Below are 21,131 nucleotides of genomic sequence, written 5' to 3'. Positions count from 1 at the left end.
ATATACATGCAGAGCACGTGACGCGCCTACTTACATTCTTATTTCGCAAGCTTATCCATAAAATGCCATCGAGGGCTACCAGAGGCCTCAGGCTATTATCTAATTATGTCAAACCCACTCTGCCACGCATCAGTGTCCGGCCCTTCACTATATCCCTCAGCAGGGAGATGGAGAAGGGAGCATCTCAGAGCATCTTCGCTGGTACTTAATGATCATCCCATCATCGGAAGGAATCACATCTAACAAAACCCAGACTGTGACCCCGAAATATTGTACACGTACTCGGCCCAAAGATGGCTCTGGAACGAGAAGGCCCAGTTAGCGCGCCGGTACGTCCGGTTCAACCTGGATGCCCTTATCAAGATCGCCGAGCATGCAGCAGAAAGCGACGCTATCTGCACCAACATAACCAAGCTGCAAGAAGGGGACTTCAACAAGGTCTTCCTTGCGACGATGAAAGATGGAAAAGAAGTTGTCGTGAAGATCCCGAATCCGAATGCGGGGCGGAAGCATTATACTACCGTGAGCGAGGTCGCGACTATGGAATATGTATGTCACGTACCTTTTTCAACTTGCCCTTATTGTTCAGAAAATGGCCACGCCGGTTTTGGTGTTAACGTCGTCTGCAGGTTCGCGAGAAGCTCCACGTCTCCGTCCCCAAAGTCCTTGGGTATTGCTCTCGGGCTCAAGAGAGCAGTCTCGGGGCAGAGTTTATCGTGATGGAGAAGGCTCCTGGGGTTGAACTTGCTCGAGTATGGGATCGCCTTAAAGGTAGGGAGAAGGTGGCCATCGTGAAGCAGGTGGCGGCCATTACAGGCAAATTGGCGAATGCTAGGTTCCCGGCCCACAGCGCATTGTATAATAGGGCAGATGTCGCTGCTTTGGAGAGTATCCCCGTGAACGAGGATTACGCTATCGGGCCTACGGTTGGACGGGCCTGGTTTGATGATCGGAGAGGGGAGGTTCGTGTTCATCGGGGTCCTTGTTTGTCTCTTTTCCGTTAACACGCCAATCACTACTGATCTAAATTGATGACAGGGAATTTGCAGAAAGTCTCATGGCAGCACTCGCCCAGTGAGAAATAGCCTGCTTGCTAAGTTCAACACTTCTCCCCGAGATACGCAGCAAGGCATCTTCAACGGCCCCAATTGGTACCATCCAACCAAAGAATCAAAACTCTCTGTCCTGAACGACTTTCTCAAAATCCCACCCTATATCATCCCTAAACCCAATCCCAATCCTAAACCAAAGACACGAGTGACCGAAATATCAAGCGGCACTCTCTGGCACCCCGACATCCACACCCACAACATCTTCGTCGACGAATCCCTACCATCCCAAATAACAAGCATATTCGATTGGCAAGCCGCGCCTATCTCCCCTCTCTTCCTGTCAGCCCATCACCCGTCTCTACTAGAATTCGACGGCCCGCAGCTAGAGAGATTCACGAAACCTGTTCTTCCTGCTAACTTAGATACACTGGATCTGAAGCCAAGAAATCCGTGAAACAGCTCTTCCTCTCTCAATTTCTCTGGCTCACGTACGAAATCGAAGTGAAACGGCAGGTGTCACACCTCCACGCCTTTAGATACAGGGAGACCCTACCCGGACAAATACTTGGACTCATAGGTTCCATCTTCGACGATGGCGAACCATACGTGCAAAGTCTCCTCTCTGATCTCGTGCGAGCAGAAAATTGGAAGGCGCTTGCTCCGAATGAAGACGCCGTTTGTCCGCTGCAGTATTCAGAGCAGGAGCTAGCAGACCAGAGAACACAGCTTGAGAAATGGAGCAAAGATGTCCAGCGCAAGGCACAGGTCTTCAAGAAGATTGGTGTATAAAAGGGGTGGAATAGCGCTGTGCCGCCAAGTGATTATGACGGGGTTGTTAGGCGGCTTGCAGCCGCAAAGGAGAGGTTTCTGGGAAGAGAGGCCAAGAATGAGCTTGATAGAAAGGCGTGGCTAGCTGTCTGGCCGTTTCATGATACACCTGAGGAGTAGACACGATCTACTCGACATTTTGTTGTCGGATATCAATGCCGTTGACCTATACCCCATATGTTGCGTGAGATGCTCCATCTGTTGCAAGCACAGGAAATATTTTATTGAATCAATTCAATTGGGAGTCCTTTTTGCTTTTAGTAGTAGATCCAGATCCTAGTATACCCGACCTCAACCCTATAAACCAACCTCCGTGACGTGGTAGTAACCGCTAATCTAATATATACATGTATGCAAAGGGTATGAAAAGGAAAGCAATAAACAGAAACAGAAACAAATCACCCCAGCTCAAACCGTATGCTGCTAGAACCGCATCACAAGAAACAAGAAACAACAATCAAAGCAAGTCTATAGTATAACATAACCGCCCCTTTCCAGTTTCCACCCGGGCCGTAACCATGACCTAACGCCTCACAAAGACTTCAACAAATCCCTAATCTTGCCCCGACTAATCGGCTTCGTCAAGAAAACATTAATCCCGGACGCAAACGCCTCATGCTGCGCATCCTTACTGTCCAGCCCCGTCAGCGCCGCAATAGTCGTTGGATGCCAATCGGGCTTCTTATCCGGATGTTCATCGAAGAACCGCCTCTCAAACTGCCGGATCTTCTGGCTGGACTTGAAACCGTCCATCACGGGCATCGAGATGTCGATGATCACGAGACTGAACTTGCCTGGGTTCTCTTGGAATTTCTCGTATGCTTCCAGTCCGTTCCGCGCGGTTGTGCTGGCCCAGCCTTCTTTCTTTGTGTACGCGACCAGGATGTCGAGGTTTATGCGGTTGTCTTCGACGAGGAGGACGTGTGGTTGGTTGGTGTTTGGTGGGTTTGTGTCCTCTGTTGGTGTTGTTGGGCCGGCGGAGTTGGGGCCTCGCTCGCTGACCGGTGAGAGAGTTTCCGTGAGCGAGTTCTTGGGCTGTTGTTGATGCTGCTGCTTCTCGCTAGCCTTCTGTGTTTCGATCTTATGCGTGATCTGGGCCTCGACGTCTTGGGCTTCGTCGGACTCGGTGGCGGGCCGTTTGCTAACTTTCATTCGTTCGTCTGGTGCGTCGCGCGGTCCGATGTCGAGCGGGAGATGTGAGGACTCGGGAATCTCGACCCAGCGCGTCTCTTCATTTTGGCCCGCATTCTCGCCCTCCATGCGTCGTAGACACAGCTCCAGTGTCTTTGCGAGTTTGCGAGGGCCGCAAGGTTGGCTGATGAATTCGATGATAGACTCGCGGTTGCGGCCTTGGGATTTCGCGAACATCCGATGCGCTGCTTCGGGGGATTGGCAGATGACGATGAGTGGTGAGACCTTGCTTGGTTCATTGAGGTTGAGGACCTGGTTTCCTGCTGCGTCTGGGTCGTCGAGGTCGGTGTGCACCATTAGGTAGAAGTCGCAGGCGGCGGGTGGGTTGTCGTTCAGCGAGATCTTTTTGACGGAGAGGTGGAACCATTCTTCGCAGAGGCGGGTTAAGGAGTTTGACAGAGTCGCGTCTCGCTCTGAGGCGAGTGACGAGCCGAAGCCGATTAGGCCAAGCGTCTTGCCTTGGGCTTTCTTTCGGATGGAGCGGTATGCTGCGGTTGTTGAGGACTCGTCGGAGGTTGCTGGAACGAGAGACATGGGTACTTGAATCGTAATCTCCGTGCCCCTGTCTTTCTCCGAGCTCACTTCGATTGTGCCGTGCAGGGAGGCAAGTGCTTTTCTGACGATTGACAAGCCAAGACCGCTGCCGGGGGCGAGGGCATCTTCCTGCGAGAAGGGAGTGAAGAGGCCGTTTCGCAGGAATGCAGCCCCAATTCCTTGACCGGTGTCTTTGACTGTCAAAGTGACGGTATATTTGGTGGCGCCACTATTAGAGTCCGAAGACTCATTGCTCGATCGACGAGGACTTGTTGCGTCCTCTGCACCTTCCACTACCTTCAACCCCAGGTAGACGAAACCCTGCTGTGTATATTTCAGTGCGTTGCTGAAGACGTTCAACAAGATGCGTCGCCAGCATCCGGCTTGCGTGTAAAATCTCCATTCATCAGCTTCTTGGATGTCGAAGATAATGGTCACTTGTTTTGACGAGATAACACCAGTTTTTGATCCCCCAGCGTTCCTCCGCGTGTGGTGGTAAAAACTGTGACCCGCGAAAATACTCTCCACGACCTCTTCAAGGACCGCATCCAGCTGTGTATCGGCAAGAGTATTCTCGCTGCTGCTTGAGGGGTTGCGCTTGAGGCTGCCGCGGTCCTGGTCTGAAGGAATGGATTGCTTGGCGTGCTTGTACTTCGGACCCTTGTCCTTTTTGAACTTGTCGATGTAGGTAAAGTCCAGTAGATGATTGATCGTGTCCAGTAGCGTCCTTCCACATGACTCGATAGTGTGCACCATTCCATACTGCAGGGCGTTCATGGCGGTGTCGCTCAGGATGTCGGCCGTACCCAGGATTCCATGAAGCGGGCTCCTCAGTTCATGCGAGATGCTGCTGACCAGGTTGGTCTTTGCTTGATCGGCCATCTCGATATCGAGCTTGTGCACCGATGCCATGATACTGTTGCCGAAGGCGCGCAGGTACGCAAGTTCGTTCTCGACCGAGAAAAGACGGTGCGGAGTGTTGGTCCAGACAAGCAAACCCGACAACCACCTCGATTTGTGGGAATCCCACAAAGGCAAAAAGATGATACTACGTGCGCCGTCAAGGACTTTATGCAGATCATCCGCATCCTGCCTATGGCTCCGCTTTCGCCTCTTAGAATCCTTGGTTGACCCCGATCGTCTCGAGGTAATGGTCGACATGCTGTGGTTGCTATCGTCGGATAACGTTCCGTCGTCGTTGTAGTTGAAGATCTTGCCACGGGGGTATCGGTTCATCATCGCTTTCAGCAGATCTTCACGGACCGGATAAGTGTGACCCGAGACCTTCAATCCAGACTTTGGATTGCTGTCGATGGTGGAGGAGTGCGAGGTAGACGATCCCAGGGTTCGACAGGTAGTCGCGCCCTCCTCCATTCCAGAGTCAGGGCTGTCCTCGCTATTGGTTGTCGTATCGGTTGAATCACTGCCTGATCGAGCTTCACGGTCTTGACGGAACTCGTATCCAACCAAACCACCGAAGGACTCAACCCTAGCATCTAGGAAGGCAACACCCTCGACAGAAATAGACTCCCGGATGAGGTTTGCCGCCCGAGAAAATATCTCTTGCAGCGCCCTCTGAACCCCATCGTCATCGGGCAGATTGTCGCTCGACGGCTCAGTCCGGAACGTAGCCTTTTCTTGCAGCGACTCCTTCCTCCTGTGTCTGCCGGGCCGTACATCGAGTACTTCTTGCATACTCGGATCCTTCTTCTCGTGGTTGGGTTTGGGCCTCATATCTAATCGATCGTTGTCGGGTGAAGGCGAAGAGTCATCCTTAGCCGGTCGGTGCGGAAGTTGTCGGCGAGTGGTGTCGCGCGCCTGCTGTATATCCTGCTGGCGTTTGTTCAGTAGACCTTCCACAGCATCATCGCCAGTCCGCCCCCTCGCAGCATCCTGCTCGTTCGATTCGAGCCACGAATCGCGCAGCGTAGCCTTCCCTTCGACAAAACTGCCCAGCCCGACAATCATCTTGCGAGCCTGGGCATTCTCGTACTTCAAGTGCATCGTGTCGAGGTATGCCATCACCGTCGCAGCCATATCCTTCATAAAGGCTATCAATCGGCCGTCGACCCCAGACGGCCGGGGCCGCGGATCAAAAACCGCATACGATCCAACGGTATCCCCCCTTGGACTAATCAGCGGAACCCCGACATAGAATCGACCGTTGAGGAGGTTCTTCGGCATCGCATATCTCTCCGCATTTTCACTTTCATCGAGATCCGAAATAACGAGGGCGCCGTCACGCATTTCCGTGGGTTCGGGATGGTCGGAAGACCGCGTTCCAATATCGATGCAGACGCTCTTCTCGAGTGGCAAAACGCAGCACCCTGCGAGGATCTCATCATTAGGAGACGCGGTCGCCTCGGCAACGATATACTGCTGCGTCGGAGCGAACAGCGAGATAATCGCCCGCTGAGCGCCTAATCTCATCGCGCCCAGCTGGGCGAACGAAGTCAAGGCATTGTCGCGGGAGGGCGTAGGAACAAAGGCCTTTCGACCGGCGTGGTCAAAAGGGGCGTACGGGTAGGAAACGTGGTCCGGCGGGATGAATCTTCAGGCACATGATGGCGGTCAGGTTAGCAGGAAACCAGACACGTGTTGTTCAGAAAGCGCGGCAAACCTATAGAACTCGCGCTCTTTTGCTAGATTGAAGAGGTAGTCGTCTGAAGGCATTCTTGAAGCTATTCGCGTCGTGAAACATCGTAATGGTCGCTGCGGAAGTAACATCCCGTAGATGTAGAAGGGATCGACCCTTTAAGCGAGCCCAGGGCAATGATATCATCGGGACTCCACATACGTCATCGCTGGTCTCCGCTGCGGATCGCATTCGCCTCTCGGACGCCTTCGTTTAGCCTCGCTCCCTAGCCCCTAGAAATCGGATCTAACGTGAAACTCAAACGAACTTCATTCGTGCGATCATCTGTATCGACATTTGTGCAAAATGACTCTGACAAACCATAACTTGACCGCAAAGAGAAAGGGAAACGCCATCCGTATTGTGCGTCCGTTCCAAGCGCCTGAAAGAATTACAAGAAAAAAAAAAGCCGCAGGCACCAAGATAGCACCAAATAATAAGTACATGAGAGCCTGGACGGAGCTGGACTGTGCACTATCAACGAACCCGCAAAGAAAAGAAACTGTCATCCGTATGCTAAAATCTGAACGCTCGTAAATGCAGTCATTATGTGCAGGCCTAGGCCTAGGACCGGTTCTTCGGCTGGGCCAGCAGGTTCAGTCGGCTCATGCTTAGCACGCGGCTCCTAGCGCGCGCACTTGCTGGGGTCCCCTTGCGAATTGCCCCAGAGCCCAGACGCGAAGGAGTGTGCGAGCGGGGCTTGAGTGGGCTGGACTCATGGACCTTTGACGATCGGGGCGTGTTCATTTTCACCCGTTTCACACTCCGTTCCTGAGCATCATCGGCCGGAGGAACGTTCTCGCGATCCGTCTCGTCCTCAGTCGCCCGGTGTCTCTTCTTGTGGCTGAGACCGTGAGGAATCCCGGAAACCTCAGGCAGAGTGGCCTCGACTGGGACATCCGAGGGGCGAACCGAACGAATGGTGGTGGGCGTCTGGACGCTCCGCTCGGGGCTCAACTCAGGAAGAGTGGGATATACCACGTCGGGTGTGGAAGGGTACGTGATAGTCGCGGGTTTCTTGGACGGCGAGGGTGACATCACCTCCTCAGCGACCCGAGGCTTGGTGCAAGGTGTGAACCCCACTCGCTTTTTGGGCGATGGGGTTAGTGTCGCCACGGGCGAGCTTTCAACGGAGGGCTGAAGCAAGAGCTCAGGCTTAAAGTCAGGAGCCGTCTGGTGCGTCCCAGCGGCGATCTTAGACGGGTTCTTGGAGAACAAAGGCTCATGACGGCGGAGAATCGACTTGAGGCTGCTTAGCGTGGGAATATTGCTCTTGAAACGGGGGTTGAATTCGGTACGGGGAGTGGTCGGAGCATCGGCAGGCTTGGAGACGGGAGAGCGTGCGAGCGACGGAATCATGCTAGTGCGGGGAGGCTTGAGGCTGCCCGAGACGCGAGCCAGCGAGGTACGCGTGGGCGTGAAAAGCGAGCTGCGAATGCTGGAGCGGGGTCGCGAAATGGCCGACTTGGGCACGAGACTTTGAGGTGTCGCTTCGGCCTTATCCTGCTTGACACGTTTCGCAGATGGCGTGGAGGGAGTGGATGTTTTGGGCGTGGTCTTCGCAGGCGAGGGTTGGCTCTCGGGCTCGTCCAGATGCGCCTTGGAGTTGGTTCTCTTGAGTGTCTTCTGGACGGGCTGGAACCGTCCTGGCGTAGCACGGAAGGCGGAGGCGTGGCCGGCGATGGAATCCATCTTCTTGAACTGGGCCATGTGTGCGTCAGAGAATCGGCTAGACTTCCCTTTCGGCTTCGCAATCTTGCGTTCACCATTCTGTGACGATTCCGCAACAGCCTTAGCGGCATTTTCCTTGACCAAGTCTGCCTTGATGCGAGCCACATCCTCGCGTACGCTCTCCATGAGCTTCTTTGCCTCGTCGCTAAGCTCCGAGTCATGACAGGAGAACTTGAACTCAAACGCGGGCGTGCCGTAGTATGTCGACGCAGGAGAAGCGTTGACTTTGCTGGGCGTGTTCTGTGCGGGGTCCTCCTTCACGACATTGCCCTGAGCATCCTTCTTGATCGGATTGAACCCAAGAATCAACCCAGAGTCCGCCTGCTTCGTGGTGCTCTGGTGGACCTTGCTAGGATGCATCTCGAAGTGGGTCGGACGCGTGATCGAGGTGGTTGGTGTTTTGGCGGGCGATTTGTCGGATTTGGTCTTGGGGGTGTGGGCGGCTTTTGCCGGGGTAGAATGAGTTTTGGCGGGCGCGTCAAAAGGTTCTTCGCGCTCCATCACGCTATCGAGTTTGTTTTGCGGTTTGTTATTGTTCGCAGTGTTTTCGATCGGTTCTGGGGAGTCCTGCACGAGAAGCGAGGGTCAGCAACTTGAAGCAAGCAAGGGCGGCAAGAGCGTCAGGAGCGCGAAAGGTGTGGTGTACCTGAGCGGGCGACTGAAGGCTCCTCAGGCGGGCTGAGCGGCGGACCGCCATTGTGAGAGATTTCTGCCTTGAAAAATCTGGATAGTCGAAATTTGCGCCGGATGAGAGAATTTGAGCTTGGATAGAGCGAGTGGAGCGTGGTGTGAGTTTGTGGGTGCTGGTTGAGACGGGATGATTCTGAAATGACGGTGTAAATAAAAGGTCGGAAGGGGCAGGCGGTGAGCTGACGTCATGACCTTCTCATTGTTTACATCATGCCTCATTCGGCCTCATCTCTCTCCTCACGTCTTTCGCTGCTTCAGCGTGACTATTTTCATTTGATGCAAGAAAGTATACGATCTCACCTATGAGGTATGCAGAAGATTGCAACTGAAGCTCCCACCAGGCGGTTGCTAGGCGAGTAATCACTCGGTTCGTGAGCATCGCTCCTCGGCAACTAGAGATAGAGAAGCGACCGCCTCGAATCGCTTCGTTTACTACAACCATGGCCGACGAGGATACATCCGGTCGGGGGTTTGTCGCTTGGAAGCTACCAGCCCTTGAGGCGAGGGCATTTTAAACTTCAAGCACGATTTGCAATCGATAGAACGCACAAAATGGGGAGACTCATAATGGGGATCCAACAGTATATTCTTCCCGACCTAGACTATCCGATCGGATCCGTCGACAGTATGTCTACAACCAGGGCTTCAGTCTTATATCAGTCAAAATAGCTTCACCGCAGGAATTCTCTTGCAGACCCATTGGTCGACATGTTGCCAATACTTGTTAGTATATAAGGACAGGCTTCATAGCCAATTGGTTTTTATGGCCTAGGGGTATAATATGCTGGCAATACTCAGCTTATGGACCTCAAGGGTTGATGGGGATCAGAGCACCGCTTTCCTTCATCACGAACGTGAAAACATATTGATTGAGATTCTCATTAGAGTACAAACATTATACGACTACTGTGCGAGATTCAATCGTTCTAGCTCTTCAATCTCATCCTTTCCGAGAAGACCCAAGGCCTCTCTGCGACTCTTAGCCTTCGAATCGAAGAACGGCTTTTCGGCCAGAGCCGTCACTCGGGTGCCATGTCGGGGCTCAGAGTTTTCATAATCCCAGCTGGCGTTGTGGATAGTGATTCTAAAAAGTCAATCGGACTATTATCAACAGTGAGATGAAGCGAGCGACGTACCGATTATCCCACAAAGCGCTGCTCCGTGGAGTCCACTTATACCGCACCTGGATATCAACGTTCTTCTCATACACATCATACAGGTATCCGAGAATCACGTCGCTCTCGGCCTTGTCTAGTCCAACGATGCGATCGGTCATGGCCCGGTTCACCCACAGAGCCTTCCAACCCGTTGCTGGATGCACACGCACAAGCGGGTGCTCACGCTCGACATACTTTGGCCCGGCTTCTGGATTCTTGCGATCTAAGTATGGGTGAGCTGAACGGTAGATGGCGGTTCGGCCGTCAATAATTCTGCGGAACGCAGGAGACAGCTTCTCGTAAGCTGCGTATCCACTGGCCCAAAGAGTATCGCCTCCGATAGAAGGGACTGTATCGTTGTGGAGGTGGGTCACACCGGCAGGCTGCCGCTCATGAACGAGATCTGTGTGCCATCGGGAAGCTCCTCCAGGGCGACGGAAACTGGCCGGAAACTCAGTTGCCTGAAGAGCAGGCCACATGACCGAAACTCCGGGGACACCGGGCACTTGAGCAACTTGCGGCTATTGTAGTTAGTAGTTATTCTGGTCTTGTAGTGGGTTTAGTACATGAACTTCGACCTCGCCATAGTACTCACCCAGCGCTTTTTGCTCCTGGGGCGAAATATCCTGGTCGCGAAAAAAGACGACGCTGCGCTCGGCGATCAGCAATCCCAGTTCATCTTTTTGCTGGTCGGTTAGGTCCTTGAGCTGCAGGCCCACGATCTCGGTGCCGATGTGCTTTGTCAAGTGGATCACCTCCTTCGCGGCGGAAAGGAGGGCCTTCTTCTGCGGATCAGCACGGCTACCGGGATCGACGTGTTCGCGGTCATAGTCGCGGATCCGATAGACATCATCTAGAAACAGAGGACGAGAAGGACGGTAGGGATAGTTCGAGAGATCAATATCGGCCTTTTCGAGCCTTTTGCGAGCCGCCTCAGGAAGAACCAGAGTGTCCTTCCGGGGCTCTGCGACGTCGACGATGCGCGGGTCGATTGGGGCTGGGGCCATCTTTAACAATATTTGATGCGGTCAATGATATCACTACCGGTGTTGTAAATCCCACAGTGGGCCGGGAGGGCACAGATCTTATCTGTTCGGGAATGGATGTTCGTGATGTGCATACCGAATCTTGAGAGGACGACGATCGCACCATCATTGCTCACCATTGCGCATCGCCACGAGCTCGTCTGGCCATGGTCCGATCCCTCTTCCCCTCATTCATATCTCCGACTCTGTCCACTCATTGTCCGCTAGTTGGAGATACTCCGATCTCGTCTTGCAGGGATACTATCACGCATCGCATTTCTAATCGCCGACTCAGCGACAAAGGATTCTACACTGCGACTTTACTACTCCATCGTACGAGGAAAACATCAGACCAGATAGATTGCGCGCATGACACCATCTTAACACTTATAACGTTACCTTACTCCAACAAATTACGCACGAGCGCCAGTTGATAAAACGCAGTCCAGGCTCTGCTTTTGCCGACCGTACCGCGTGGAGCAAGAACAGACATCATGACGCGCCCGCAGATTCGCCGAGTGGCAGTTATTGGAGCTGGAGTTAGTGGTGTCGTGTCAGCGGCGCATTTGTTGCAGGCTGGATTGGAAGTGACAGTTTATGAGAGGAGCCATGCCGCTGGAGGTGTTTGGTATGCTACTCTCTCTAGGTGTATTGCCATTCTAACGTTGCAGGCTACATGATGATCGAACGGCACCCGAACCATCGTACACTTCATTGAAACCGCTTGAGGCAGAAAAGTACTTCGACAAGGATGCGGGCAATCTTGCTCTCGCCCATGCGCCGCCTGGGTGAGTCTTTTCACTTGGGTGAGAGCTTGCGCTGACTTGTTAGGCCATGCTACGACGGACTCAAGAATAACGTGTCAACGCCGTTGATGCGTGTCAAGCTCAATGCCTGGCCGAAAGGAACCCCGGATTTTGTCAGTCACTATATGATGAAAGAGTATATCCAGGACACATCGCGGAAGACCGGAGTGGACGGCATTACAGTCTACGGTGCTCGCGTCAAGAACGTTTCCAAGCAGGGCGATTCATGGCAGGTTAGCTGGTCAAAGCTAGAAAAGCAGGGTGATGCGCTGAAGGAAATCAAGCAATTATCAGTAAGTGAAACGTCTTCAATAATGTATCACCCCTGACAAACTTAGCTGTTCGACGCCGTGGTAGTTGCTAGTGGTCATTACCATACACCTCGAGTCCCAGACACGCCCGGTCTTGCCGAGGCAAAAGCGCGCTGGCCAGAGCGTATCTTCCACTCAAAGAGATACAGGAAACCAGAAGGCTACGAGAATAAGGTACGTCTGTTTCCAATCGTCAAGAACCATCTGCTAATGGCGCAGAACGTTCTCCTCATCGGCGGCGCCGTGTCGGCCATTGATATCGCGCGCGAAATCGGCCCGCAAGCAGATACAATCTATCAGAGCACGCGCGGCGGTGAGTTCGACATCTCCGCGAATATTCTACCAGAAAATGGCGTCCGAGTTAGTGAGATTACACGGTACGAGATTTTGGACGATAACGAAGCAAACGATTGCAAGCTTCCTCTGAAAGTACACCTGAAATCTGGCCAGGAGCTCTGCGGACTGGATGAGGTGATCATCTGCACGGGATACCAGTTCACTCTCCCTTTCCTGGAAGATTACCACGATGATAAGCTGTCCTCGGCGGAGGCAGACGAAACAATTCTTGTGACGGATGGAACACAAGCACACAACCTGCATAAGGACATATTCTACATTCCCGACCCGACCCTTGCGTTTGTCGGGGTGCCCTTTTACACCGCTACCTTTACGCTCTTCGAGTTTCAAGCTATTACGGCAGCGAACGTTTTCTCTGGTATCGCCAGCATACCACCAACAGAAGAAATGAGAGCAGAGTACAACGAGAAACTAAAGAGAAAAGGGCACGGCAAGCGCTTCCATTCTCTGAAAGACGTAGAGGAAGACTACGTCAACGACATCCTCAACTGGATAAACGTGCCGAGGGCGGAAAAAGGCCTCGAGCTCATCGAAGGACACACGGAGAAATGGCACGAGGCAAAGGAAGCGCAGCGGGAGCGACTGAAGGCGTTCTTCGAGAGCGCAAACGACAGCAGCCGGAGGGACAGCGGGATCGGAGGACTCCCGGAGCTGCCGACGTGCAGTGCATGATTCAGGCAAGAATACTCCGAGTAAATAGATTATCAATCAACGTTAGAGTTTAGAACAGGGGATGACTAGCTAGCTGCAGCGTGTCTTATCTATGACCTCGTTCGTACAGAAATGGTGTGCTCCTTGCATCGAGGGAGGCGGGTTGGCCGGGAAAAGGCAATTCTTATCCCTCACAAGTTGCCGCACAGGATGCCTTGCTTTGCTCGATATTCGCTTGATTGGGGACTTTGCAGGTGTCTTATTGGGTGCTCGGGATGGTGTGCGTGTTGATGGCGATGAGCAATCGCGTTCTTACGGGAGGGAGTTTAGGGCTCCGGATGCGCGACTTTAGCTTCGATGAGGTGACCGTGCAGCGAGTTTGCCTCCACGCGGGTTTTGGTAGCTGGTACGTATATAAGGAAAATTCTTGCGGTACTTACCCCAACTGATGAAAGTCAGGACTGATTGATGTGATTTCGAGGGATCAGCCACTCACAATGTCGTCCCCAAAGGCAGCAGACGCAGACGAAGGGGCAACAACCTATCCCGCCGACGCAGTCATCCAAGACAGCCCCAAGCGCCTATGGGTCAGTTACATCTGGGATACATTCGACAAGTCGCCCGAAGAGCGACGGCTTCTCACGAAACTCGACGCGGCTATTCTCTCGTTTGCGTCGTTGGGTGGGTGCCATTCTTCTTCCCCTTCTACACCTCTATACCTCTAAGCTGACAAAATCTGGCTTGTTTTAGGCTATTTCATTAAATACCTCGACCAGATCAACATCAACAACGCCTTTGTGTCGGGGATGAAGGAGGATCTGGGCATGTACCAGAACCAGCTGAATTACATGCAGGCTGCGTGGACGGTTGGATATGTGATTGGCGAGATACCCAGTAATATTATGCTTACGAAGATTCGGCCGCGGTATTGGTTGCCTGCAATGGAGGTATACTTCTCTTTTCTTTTGATTTATATGGGGTGAGTGGCTTGGTGGTGTGAGTGCTGACGGTGCTGATATAGCTCCTCTGGACGGTTCTCACGATGTGTCTTTCGCGGTGTGATAAGCCGACGCAGTTTTATGTGCTCAGGTTCTTTATTGGTATGCGTGCCACCTGGACCACAGGAGAATACAGAGAGGAGAGTGCTGACAGCTATTACAGGTCTTGCCGAGAGTACATTCTACCCCGGCATGCAGTATATCATCGGCTCGTGGTATAGAAAAGACGAGCTTGCGAAGCGCTCTTGCATTTTCCACACGAGTAGTGGTATTGCTAGTATGTTTTCCGGTTATTTGATGGCTGGAGTGTACAATCTTGGTGGGAAGGGCGGGTTTAAGGGGTGGCAGTGGTGAGTTTATCTGCATTTCGTCCGAGAGTACTGGAAAGGAAATATACTCACGAAGCAGGCTGTTCATCATCGACGGCGTTATTTCCCTCCCCATAGCGTTGCTAGGCTTTATTGTCCTTCCTGATGTCCCCGAGATCTCGAACCCATGGTATCTGACGAAAGATGTATGTTCCACCCTGCTGCTAAACGGACCCTAGAGAAAGAGGCTATCGTTTCGTGTAGGAAGTAAAACTCTCCCAAAAGCGCATGCAACTCGAAGGCCGCCAAAACCGCGGCCCCTACACAAAAGCCAAGCTCAAGAAGATCTTTACCTCCTGGCACATCTACATCCTGACTGCGGCATACATGTATGTCCCTCACATCCACCCATTCCCCACACTTCTACCTTACTAACGAGGAAAGAACATTCAACAACGCCTCCGGCGGCCAACCCGTCTTCCAACAATACCTCAAAGCCTCCACGAACCCCGTCTACTCCATCGGGCAGATAAACTCCTACCCAACAACAACATATGCAGTGCAAGTCTTCACGACCCTCGTCTACGCCTGGACCTCGGACTCGATCCTCCGCGGCGCACGCTGGCCACCGATTATCTTCGGCGCAATCTCGAACATCGTCTGCTATGCGTCCCTAGCGGTCTGGGATATCCCCGAGGGCTGGCGCTGGTTCTGCTATATTATTCAGGGCGCGGGGTTCGGGCTTAGTGGGTTGCTTTTTGCGTGGGCGCATGAGATTTGCAGCGAGGATAACGAGGAGCGCGCGCTTGTTGTGGGTTCCATGAATGAACTTGCATACGTCTTTCAGGCGTGGTTGCCGCAGGTTGTTTGGCAGCAGGTTGATGCGCCGCAATATCGCAAGGGGTTTATTACGGGGACGGTTATGAGTGTGCTGCTTATCTTTTTTACGGGGACTATGTGGGTGTTGGAGCGGTGGGAGAATGGGAGGAAGAGGTGAGTTTCTACAAAAGCATTTAGAAGTTGGACTTGGCTAATGGGTTATTCTGAACAGGGCCGGCACTTTTGAGTCTGATGGGAGCCTGTCAAGTCGGAATGGGGAGGTTGAGGGGGAGAACGTTGTTGTTGATGCTCAGGGGAAGTGATGGTTCAAAGTCACGGCCCCTAAGCTGGGCAGAGTCGAGAAACCGCTCTACATACACACTGTCGAGGATTCATGTTCAAGTGGCATGGCTGATGGATTAGTAGAATCTGTATTCTATAAAAGCTGGATGACTATATGCTATGTGAAGATCAATAAAAACAGACAATGAGTCTAATGAGCTTACACCTTGGTACTAACCTGGGTATGGCCACATCAGCCCAATAGATGCTCCCTTTGCTCTCAGCCTCCACTATATTCATACCTACTTCGTCACCGGACTCGGACGGAGATAGATCTTATGCGTCTAACTCGGGGTGTAGCCTTCCAAGGTCATCTACCCGAGGTAATCAGACGTATAAGCTCCACGGGTCTGCACCGCTCCTTCCATTTCCGGAGACAGCCAAGTACCTATGGTAGGCAGCCGCCCTTTCCTTCCTTTTTTTGTTTATTTTTATTGAAACTACTCCAGACTCATTGTTTCCATTGCAAGCTGCGAGAGGGCTGCCCATACCCATGAATGGTCAGTGGACCCTGATCAGAACTGGGCAGTGCCGCCCTCCGTCAAGTATTATATGCACGATCTACGCGCCGGGCCTCTCGCCTAGTTTATTCCTTAGCTGCCCAAGAACTGCCTATAGCCAATCATTTCTCAGGCCCTCGAGCATGATCCTAGCACTGCCATAAGATGGATCAGCATACCGGTCAGTGTCGTTCAGTTAGCGCTCCGCATCTCAAGGCTGGCGCCCTGCTTCATCCCATGAGCAGGATGATGATTCTGCCTTGGTCCGCGTCTCTTTGCTTTTTGCACTTTTCGTTCTATCTTTCAGCCTTGTTTGATCAGCTTTAGAAATGGATATATTGTCCACTCCTGCCTTGAGTCGATGCTTCGCCAACAGACTTCACTATTGTTTGGACTGAACTGATCCTCTTGTACACAATCAAGCTCCTAAACATCAACACAAAATGGCCTCTTCGGTGACTCTCGCAATAACAGGCATCACTATTGGCTCGCAGATTTTGACAGCCACCACCGACACCTTTTGCGGACTGTCTGGTCAAGACTCCATTGCCCGAGCAGTCCTAGCGCCTCTGGACTCGACGTCTGGGCTTCTGATATTCCTCGCTCTTCTTCACTATTTCGACTTTATCCGCGACGGGCTCGTCCTCAACCTCCCTCGATGGAATCTCCTTCACACGACGGCCGGTATGCAGAGAGCTCCCAATGTCGAGTTTGCGATTCGAACGGACTGGAGGCAGATCGAGAAGCCAACCAGGATAGCTCACATACGGTGGAGGGAGGCTACAAATCAGGTTCGTATATAAATGTGAAATGAGATTAAGAAACGTCAAACTGACGCGGCTACTCTAGAATGCCATTGACTTCGAAGTCATTCCAAATACAAGCCTGTTCATGGTCCCGTATATGAGAGCCCGTGTCCATCCGCAACAGCATGGAGCAAACCTACCGCAGTACCAAGTTACAATGAGCCGAGTGAGCGTGGAAAATGCAGCGGCCCAGTCGTTCTCGCGATTCCTGACTGTGGTAACCTGGAGCGCTATTATATCTATCGCTCACAATGTCATCCTTTGGTTCTACGTCCCCAGCTGGTGGCTCTATCTTGCGCTTGCTTTTGCAGGGTTTGGTCGCTTTTTGATCACAATCTTCCAACAGTCAAGCATATTCACCTATTCGTGCCATTACAAAGGCGTCTATACATGGGCGTGCCCTGGTACTCGTTTCAACACCTGGGTCTGGGATAATGCACGACAACAAGCATTTTCGGCCTCAGTCTGGACTCACCTTGGCTGGAACTACCCAGCTAAAGCATTCTACCTGCTCCTGGAGCTCCTTTGGGCCCGGGCAATTTCGTGGATTGTTCCATCGCAAAAGCGAAACGAACCCATATATTCCAACTTCCAAACCCCCAGTGCTGATGAGTTCGCCAACGCCCAGGGCCGTCTTGAGGTCCGAATAGCAGAGAGGACAACCACAACTGTTCGAGATCTATACGACATCCATTTCTTGAATGTTCCTGAGTCAGTCAAGCTGAGTCTCCAGAGGCCACTTATTCCGTCAGACTTCGAGATGCGGTTGTTCGGCGGCTCGACTGCCATACCGACATTTTTTGGCATATTCGAACCCGTCGTCGTTGGCGTGCTTAATGCGGAACCTGTTCCTAAAGCTTTGTATCTTATCGAACAGCTTGTCGTCGCGCTCTTCAGATACTATGACTTCTCCGATCGCTCGGTTAATACTAAGATAGGTGATGAGCATATCGCGGCCCCGGTACCGGTGGTTCAACAGGCAGCTCATCCTTAAAAGCATGGGCCCACTACGATGCTGGGCTATGCAATGCTCTGTCATAGCAACTAGTTACCGGCAACGATCGGAGCTTGACCTCACCTTCTCTATTTTCATTTCTCCTCCCACTGCCTATTACTCGCTACCCGCCGTTCTTTCCTTCAAAATTTCAACTTTATTTGTTTGGATAACATATACGCACCGGCTTGCTTCAAGTAGTTATATGTTGGATGGAGAGAACTTCCCAAGCGCTGAGGTTTAGTTCAAAGGCTTTCTATACAGAGCAGTGCACTTGATATGAATATGGCTCTGAAACCTTCTCATGGCCAGACTCTCTGCGCCGGAGCCTTCGAGTTAAGAAAAGCTTGATTTATCTCTTCTATATTTAGCCATTGCACATGTCAGCTGGAGGCTTCCGGGCGTTGAGTCCGCAACTTTCATGGAAATAAATCCCGCACTCAAAGGCCTTGGTGAAGGTACGCTGTGCTACGAACGTTATGCTACTCAGCTACAGGTAAAGGCAAGGAGAAATAAAGAAGGACAAGTATTCTATTGCTTTTTATCTAAGACTATCTAAGAAAGGGAGAGAGAGGAGAAGGAGAGGGAAGTGAATACCAGTGGCAGGACTCGAACCTGGATCTTCTCTGACGCTTTGTGGCCCGAAAGCGTCGCGTTGACAGAGTTATGCTACCATGTTGCACCACACTAGCTAAAGTTGGATACTTGCCTTCTCTATCTGCATCTCCATCCCTTCCTCTCTCCTTCTCTCCCCCTCTCCCTATCCAGTTCTCACCCACAAACTCACCAAGCAAGTACAATACCAGTGGCAGGAGTCGAACCTGGATCTTCTCTGGCGCTTTGTGGCCCGAAGGCATCGCGTTGACAGAGTTATGCTGCCATTACACCACACCGGCTTTGTGTACTTGCTTGAATTGTTTTTGGAGGGGAGGGGGAGGGAAGGGAGGGGAGGAGGGAAGAGAGGAAGAGGGATGTTAAAGGAGGAAAAAAGGAAATGGGAGAAATCGAGGATGAGCGAAGACTTTATACCCGCTGGGACATGGCAGGATCGTGGTGAGTATATCTGGGCGAATTGGGGGGTATGCCCGGGTTCGAGGGGGTTCGGTGGCTGTGTAAGCTGTGAGAGGAGGGATTCGGTCCTCGTAGAATGTGTTTCTGGGGGTTCTTGTGCTTGTTAAGCCATGCGGAAAAGCTTTGCTCCAGTCAGAACGTGTTTCCAGGGGCTTCTTCTGCTGTTTAAGCTTTGGAATCAAGGTTCTGGTCCAGGTATTACGTGTTTTCAGGTCTCTTTTCGCGGTGGAATGGTTCGCTCCAGTTATTAAGGGATTCCAGGGATTTCTCATGCTCCGTAAGCCACGGGAAAAAGCTCCCTTCCAGTAAGGCAAAACGTGCTTTAGAAGGCTTCTCTGGCTCTTGTAAGCGGGGGAAGGCTCCGGTCCAGTTAAATCAAGATTCCGGCGGGTTCTTCGGCTCCAAAACCGTGGAATCAGAGTTCCAGCCCAGTGAGAACGTGTTCTCAGGGGGGTTCGATCTGTAGGGCGCGGTGGAATGGTCTGCTCCAGTTGAAACGGGCTTCCACAGGGTCCTTCTAATGGGTGCTACTCGGTAAGCCACGGAGGAAGACTCCGCCCAGGTGAAAAGTGCTTCCAGGAGCTTCTTTACCTCTGCAAGACACGGTGGAATGCTCCGGTTCAATAAGAACATGTTGCCAAGGGCTTCTTCTGCTCGGGAAGTTACGGAGAAAGGCTCCTCTTAAGTATGAACGTGGGTCCAGGGGCTTTTTTGAACTTTATAAGCCGCGGTGGAAGCTCCGCTGGAATAAGAACAAGTCTTCTTTGGTCCTTAAAGTTCGGCTGTAAGCCGCGGCCGAATGTCCCACGCCAATCAGAATACGATTTCAGGCATTTCCTAAACTGTGTAACCCAATCAAGGTCTGGAATCAAAGTTCCGCTCCAATGAGGCGATTGCTCGGGGTCCGAGAAGTACCGAAAAGCCGAGGGGTGCAGTTTCCTTACAGCTCCTGCCTGAAGGGCCAGACCGTACTCACATGGAAATATCCGCGGGCAGAGTTAAGCTCCTTCCGTGTTTGTATACCCTGGCCTGGCCTGGCGGGAATCGCTCCTGCCTAATTTGTACCAAACTGGAGCTACCGGCTGCAGTAATAAAAGACCGAGGCGGCCCAGCGTCGTTCTCTGTCCTTTACACACCTAAACCTACCTGGGCTGTTCATCGTCTGATGATAGTTGCCATTAGCTAAAAGCCATTTCACTATAGATTTGCTCTGCCACGGCTTGATACATCATACGAGCTACACGGGCTACGCTGGACCATCGTCGGCATGAAGTCGCATTGGGAAGCAAAGTCGCAAGGGCAAGTAAGTCGCATTGGGCAAAGCATTCATTCCAAGGTTCAATATGATCGCGGTCCTAACAGTCCAAACGTTAAGTAGTTCGCCTCCACGCTTTTCCAGATATCCAGCGTGTCCACCCTGTATGCACCATGTGGCATGTCCGACTCATGGTGCTGATCGAGATCGAGGTCACGCCAAGGAAGGGGCCTTCCTCAGAACAAGAAATGTCGCTTTGTCGCCAGCGCCTCTGCGGTAGTCCAGCACCTCCGTGCTGACGATCCTGGCGAGGCCTTCCTTCTCAATCTTCTCTGCCTCAGTCTTGAACCCCCATTCCTGCCAGATCTCGTGAAGGACGGTTGCCACAATCACTCCACCCGGTTTGACGAGGCGGATGAACTCCCTGAGGGCAGGATCAGGACCGACATGGCCGCGCGTGAAGGTGCCGCAGCAGGTGACGACGTCGTAGCTGTCACCGGCCTTGTTGACGGGCAGCGTGAGGTCGACTTTGGTGAGCTCCTGGTAGACTTTAGTGTCCTTGGCGACCTTGAGCATGGACGGCGACAGATCTGCGCCATCGATAGTAAGGTCACCCTTGCCTTTGGATAGGGTGCTTAGGGCTTGGCCGACTAGGCCAGTACCACATCCTGCATCCAGGATAGACACTGGACCACTAACGTTCTTGATCAATTGAAGAGCGGTCTGGGCAGTGAGCAGAGGAGCGACATAGTCCTGCGACGCGTCGGCGAGATCGTTGTTGTAGGAGGCAGCCCACTCCTCGTACAAGGCCATGCAGGCTTCCTTGCTGAGGGCCCCGCGGGCTCCTGCCAGATGGGCGTTCTCGGTGATGACTTGGGTTTGGGTGGCCATTGTTGTGTCGCTGTGGGCTTGTCGAGGAAATTACAGTGAAATCGTTTTGGATTGTCGAAGAGGATGAGATACTGGTAGAAACAGCTCAGAGAACGCGGATTTAGGGCTCCTTAAGTACCCTTTTCACAGGCCAGATCACCGCAAACTCTGTGAATGGCGTCACGGCTCGTACCACGCGG

General features: G+C 52.4%; 7 protein-coding genes and 1 non-coding gene across 8 annotated transcripts; 3 read left to right on the top strand and 5 right to left on the bottom strand.

Annotated features, from left to right (window-relative positions):
* Positions 1 to 62: 62 nt before the first annotated feature.
* BDW74DRAFT_164780 (uncharacterized protein) lies at positions 63 to 2,000 on the top strand (the record flags this gene model as incomplete). Its single annotated transcript, XM_073726312.1, has 6 exons — positions 63 to 201; positions 254 to 549; positions 630 to 962; positions 1,099 to 1,455; positions 1,497 to 1,799; positions 1,845 to 2,000. 6 exons carry the CDS (start codon positions 63 to 65, stop codon positions 1,998 to 2,000), a joined length of 1,584 nt encoding a protein of 527 aa, XP_073589932.1.
* Positions 2,001 to 2,086: 86 nt separating this feature from the next.
* On the bottom strand, positions 2,087 to 6,303 carry BDW74DRAFT_142529 (uncharacterized protein). The gene is made up of 2 exons (XM_073722740.1): positions 6,226 to 6,303; positions 2,087 to 6,156 (listed from the first exon to the last, which is right to left on the bottom strand). The coding sequence occupies exons 1-2, from the start codon at positions 6,276 to 6,278 to the stop codon at positions 2,412 to 2,414; spliced, it is 3,798 nt and encodes a 1,265-aa protein (XP_073589931.1). The 5' UTR covers positions 6,279 to 6,303; the 3' UTR covers positions 2,087 to 2,411.
* Positions 6,304 to 6,790: 487 nt separating this feature from the next.
* Positions 6,791 to 8,768, bottom strand: BDW74DRAFT_6079 (uncharacterized protein). The gene is made up of 2 exons (XM_073733280.1): positions 8,618 to 8,768; positions 6,791 to 8,538 (listed from the first exon to the last, which is right to left on the bottom strand). Exons 1-2 carry the CDS (start codon positions 8,666 to 8,668, stop codon positions 6,805 to 6,807), a joined length of 1,785 nt encoding a protein of 594 aa, XP_073589930.1. The 5' UTR covers positions 8,669 to 8,768; the 3' UTR covers positions 6,791 to 6,804.
* A 796-nt stretch (positions 8,769 to 9,564) lies between these two features.
* On the bottom strand, positions 9,565 to 10,825 carry BDW74DRAFT_172672 (TauD/TfdA dioxygenase family protein; the record flags this gene model as incomplete). Its single annotated transcript, XM_073727622.1, has 3 exons — positions 9,565 to 9,745; positions 9,798 to 10,339; positions 10,385 to 10,825. 3 exons carry the CDS (start codon positions 10,823 to 10,825, stop codon positions 9,565 to 9,567), a joined length of 1,164 nt encoding a protein of 387 aa, XP_073589929.1.
* A 512-nt stretch (positions 10,826 to 11,337) lies between these two features.
* On the top strand, positions 11,338 to 15,416 carry BDW74DRAFT_164776 (uncharacterized protein; the record flags this gene model as incomplete). Its single annotated transcript, XM_073726311.1, has 13 exons — positions 11,338 to 11,471; positions 11,515 to 11,631; positions 11,675 to 11,942; positions 11,988 to 12,134; positions 12,180 to 12,976; positions 13,450 to 13,649; positions 13,719 to 13,915; positions 13,990 to 14,068; positions 14,130 to 14,316; positions 14,375 to 14,480; positions 14,539 to 14,663; positions 14,719 to 15,267; positions 15,326 to 15,416. 13 exons carry the CDS (start codon positions 11,338 to 11,340, stop codon positions 15,414 to 15,416), a joined length of 2,997 nt encoding a protein of 998 aa, XP_073589928.1.
* Positions 15,417 to 16,378: 962 nt separating this feature from the next.
* On the top strand, positions 16,379 to 17,735 carry BDW74DRAFT_172669 (uncharacterized protein; the record flags this gene model as incomplete). The annotated part of the gene is made up of 2 exons (XM_073727621.1): positions 16,379 to 16,726; positions 16,785 to 17,735. 2 exons carry the CDS (start codon positions 16,379 to 16,381, stop codon positions 17,733 to 17,735), a joined length of 1,299 nt encoding a protein of 432 aa, XP_073589927.1.
* Positions 17,736 to 18,535: 800 nt separating this feature from the next.
* Positions 18,536 to 18,631, bottom strand: BDW74DRAFT_t12. The gene has a single exon. It is a non-coding gene; the product is annotated as a tRNA-OTHER (tRNA).
* Positions 18,632 to 20,274: 1,643 nt separating this feature from the next.
* On the bottom strand, positions 20,275 to 20,952 carry BDW74DRAFT_172668 (class I SAM-dependent DNA methyltransferase; the record flags this gene model as incomplete). The annotated part of the gene is made up of 1 exon (XM_073727620.1): positions 20,275 to 20,952. The coding sequence occupies one exon, from the start codon at positions 20,950 to 20,952 to the stop codon at positions 20,275 to 20,277; it is 678 nt and encodes a 225-aa protein (XP_073589926.1).
* Positions 20,953 to 21,131: the final 179 nt, after the last annotated feature.

The sequence above is a fragment of the Aspergillus multicolor genome (genome assembly GCF_047715735.1).
Source record: "Aspergillus multicolor strain CBS 133.54 unplaced genomic scaffold BDW74scaffold_1, whole genome shotgun sequence".
NCBI classification, from domain to species: domain Eukaryota; kingdom Fungi; phylum Ascomycota; class Eurotiomycetes; order Eurotiales; family Aspergillaceae; genus Aspergillus; species Aspergillus multicolor.
The sequence above is the reverse complement of the archived record's forward strand: the minus strand, read 5'-3'. Positions and strand labels throughout refer to the sequence as shown.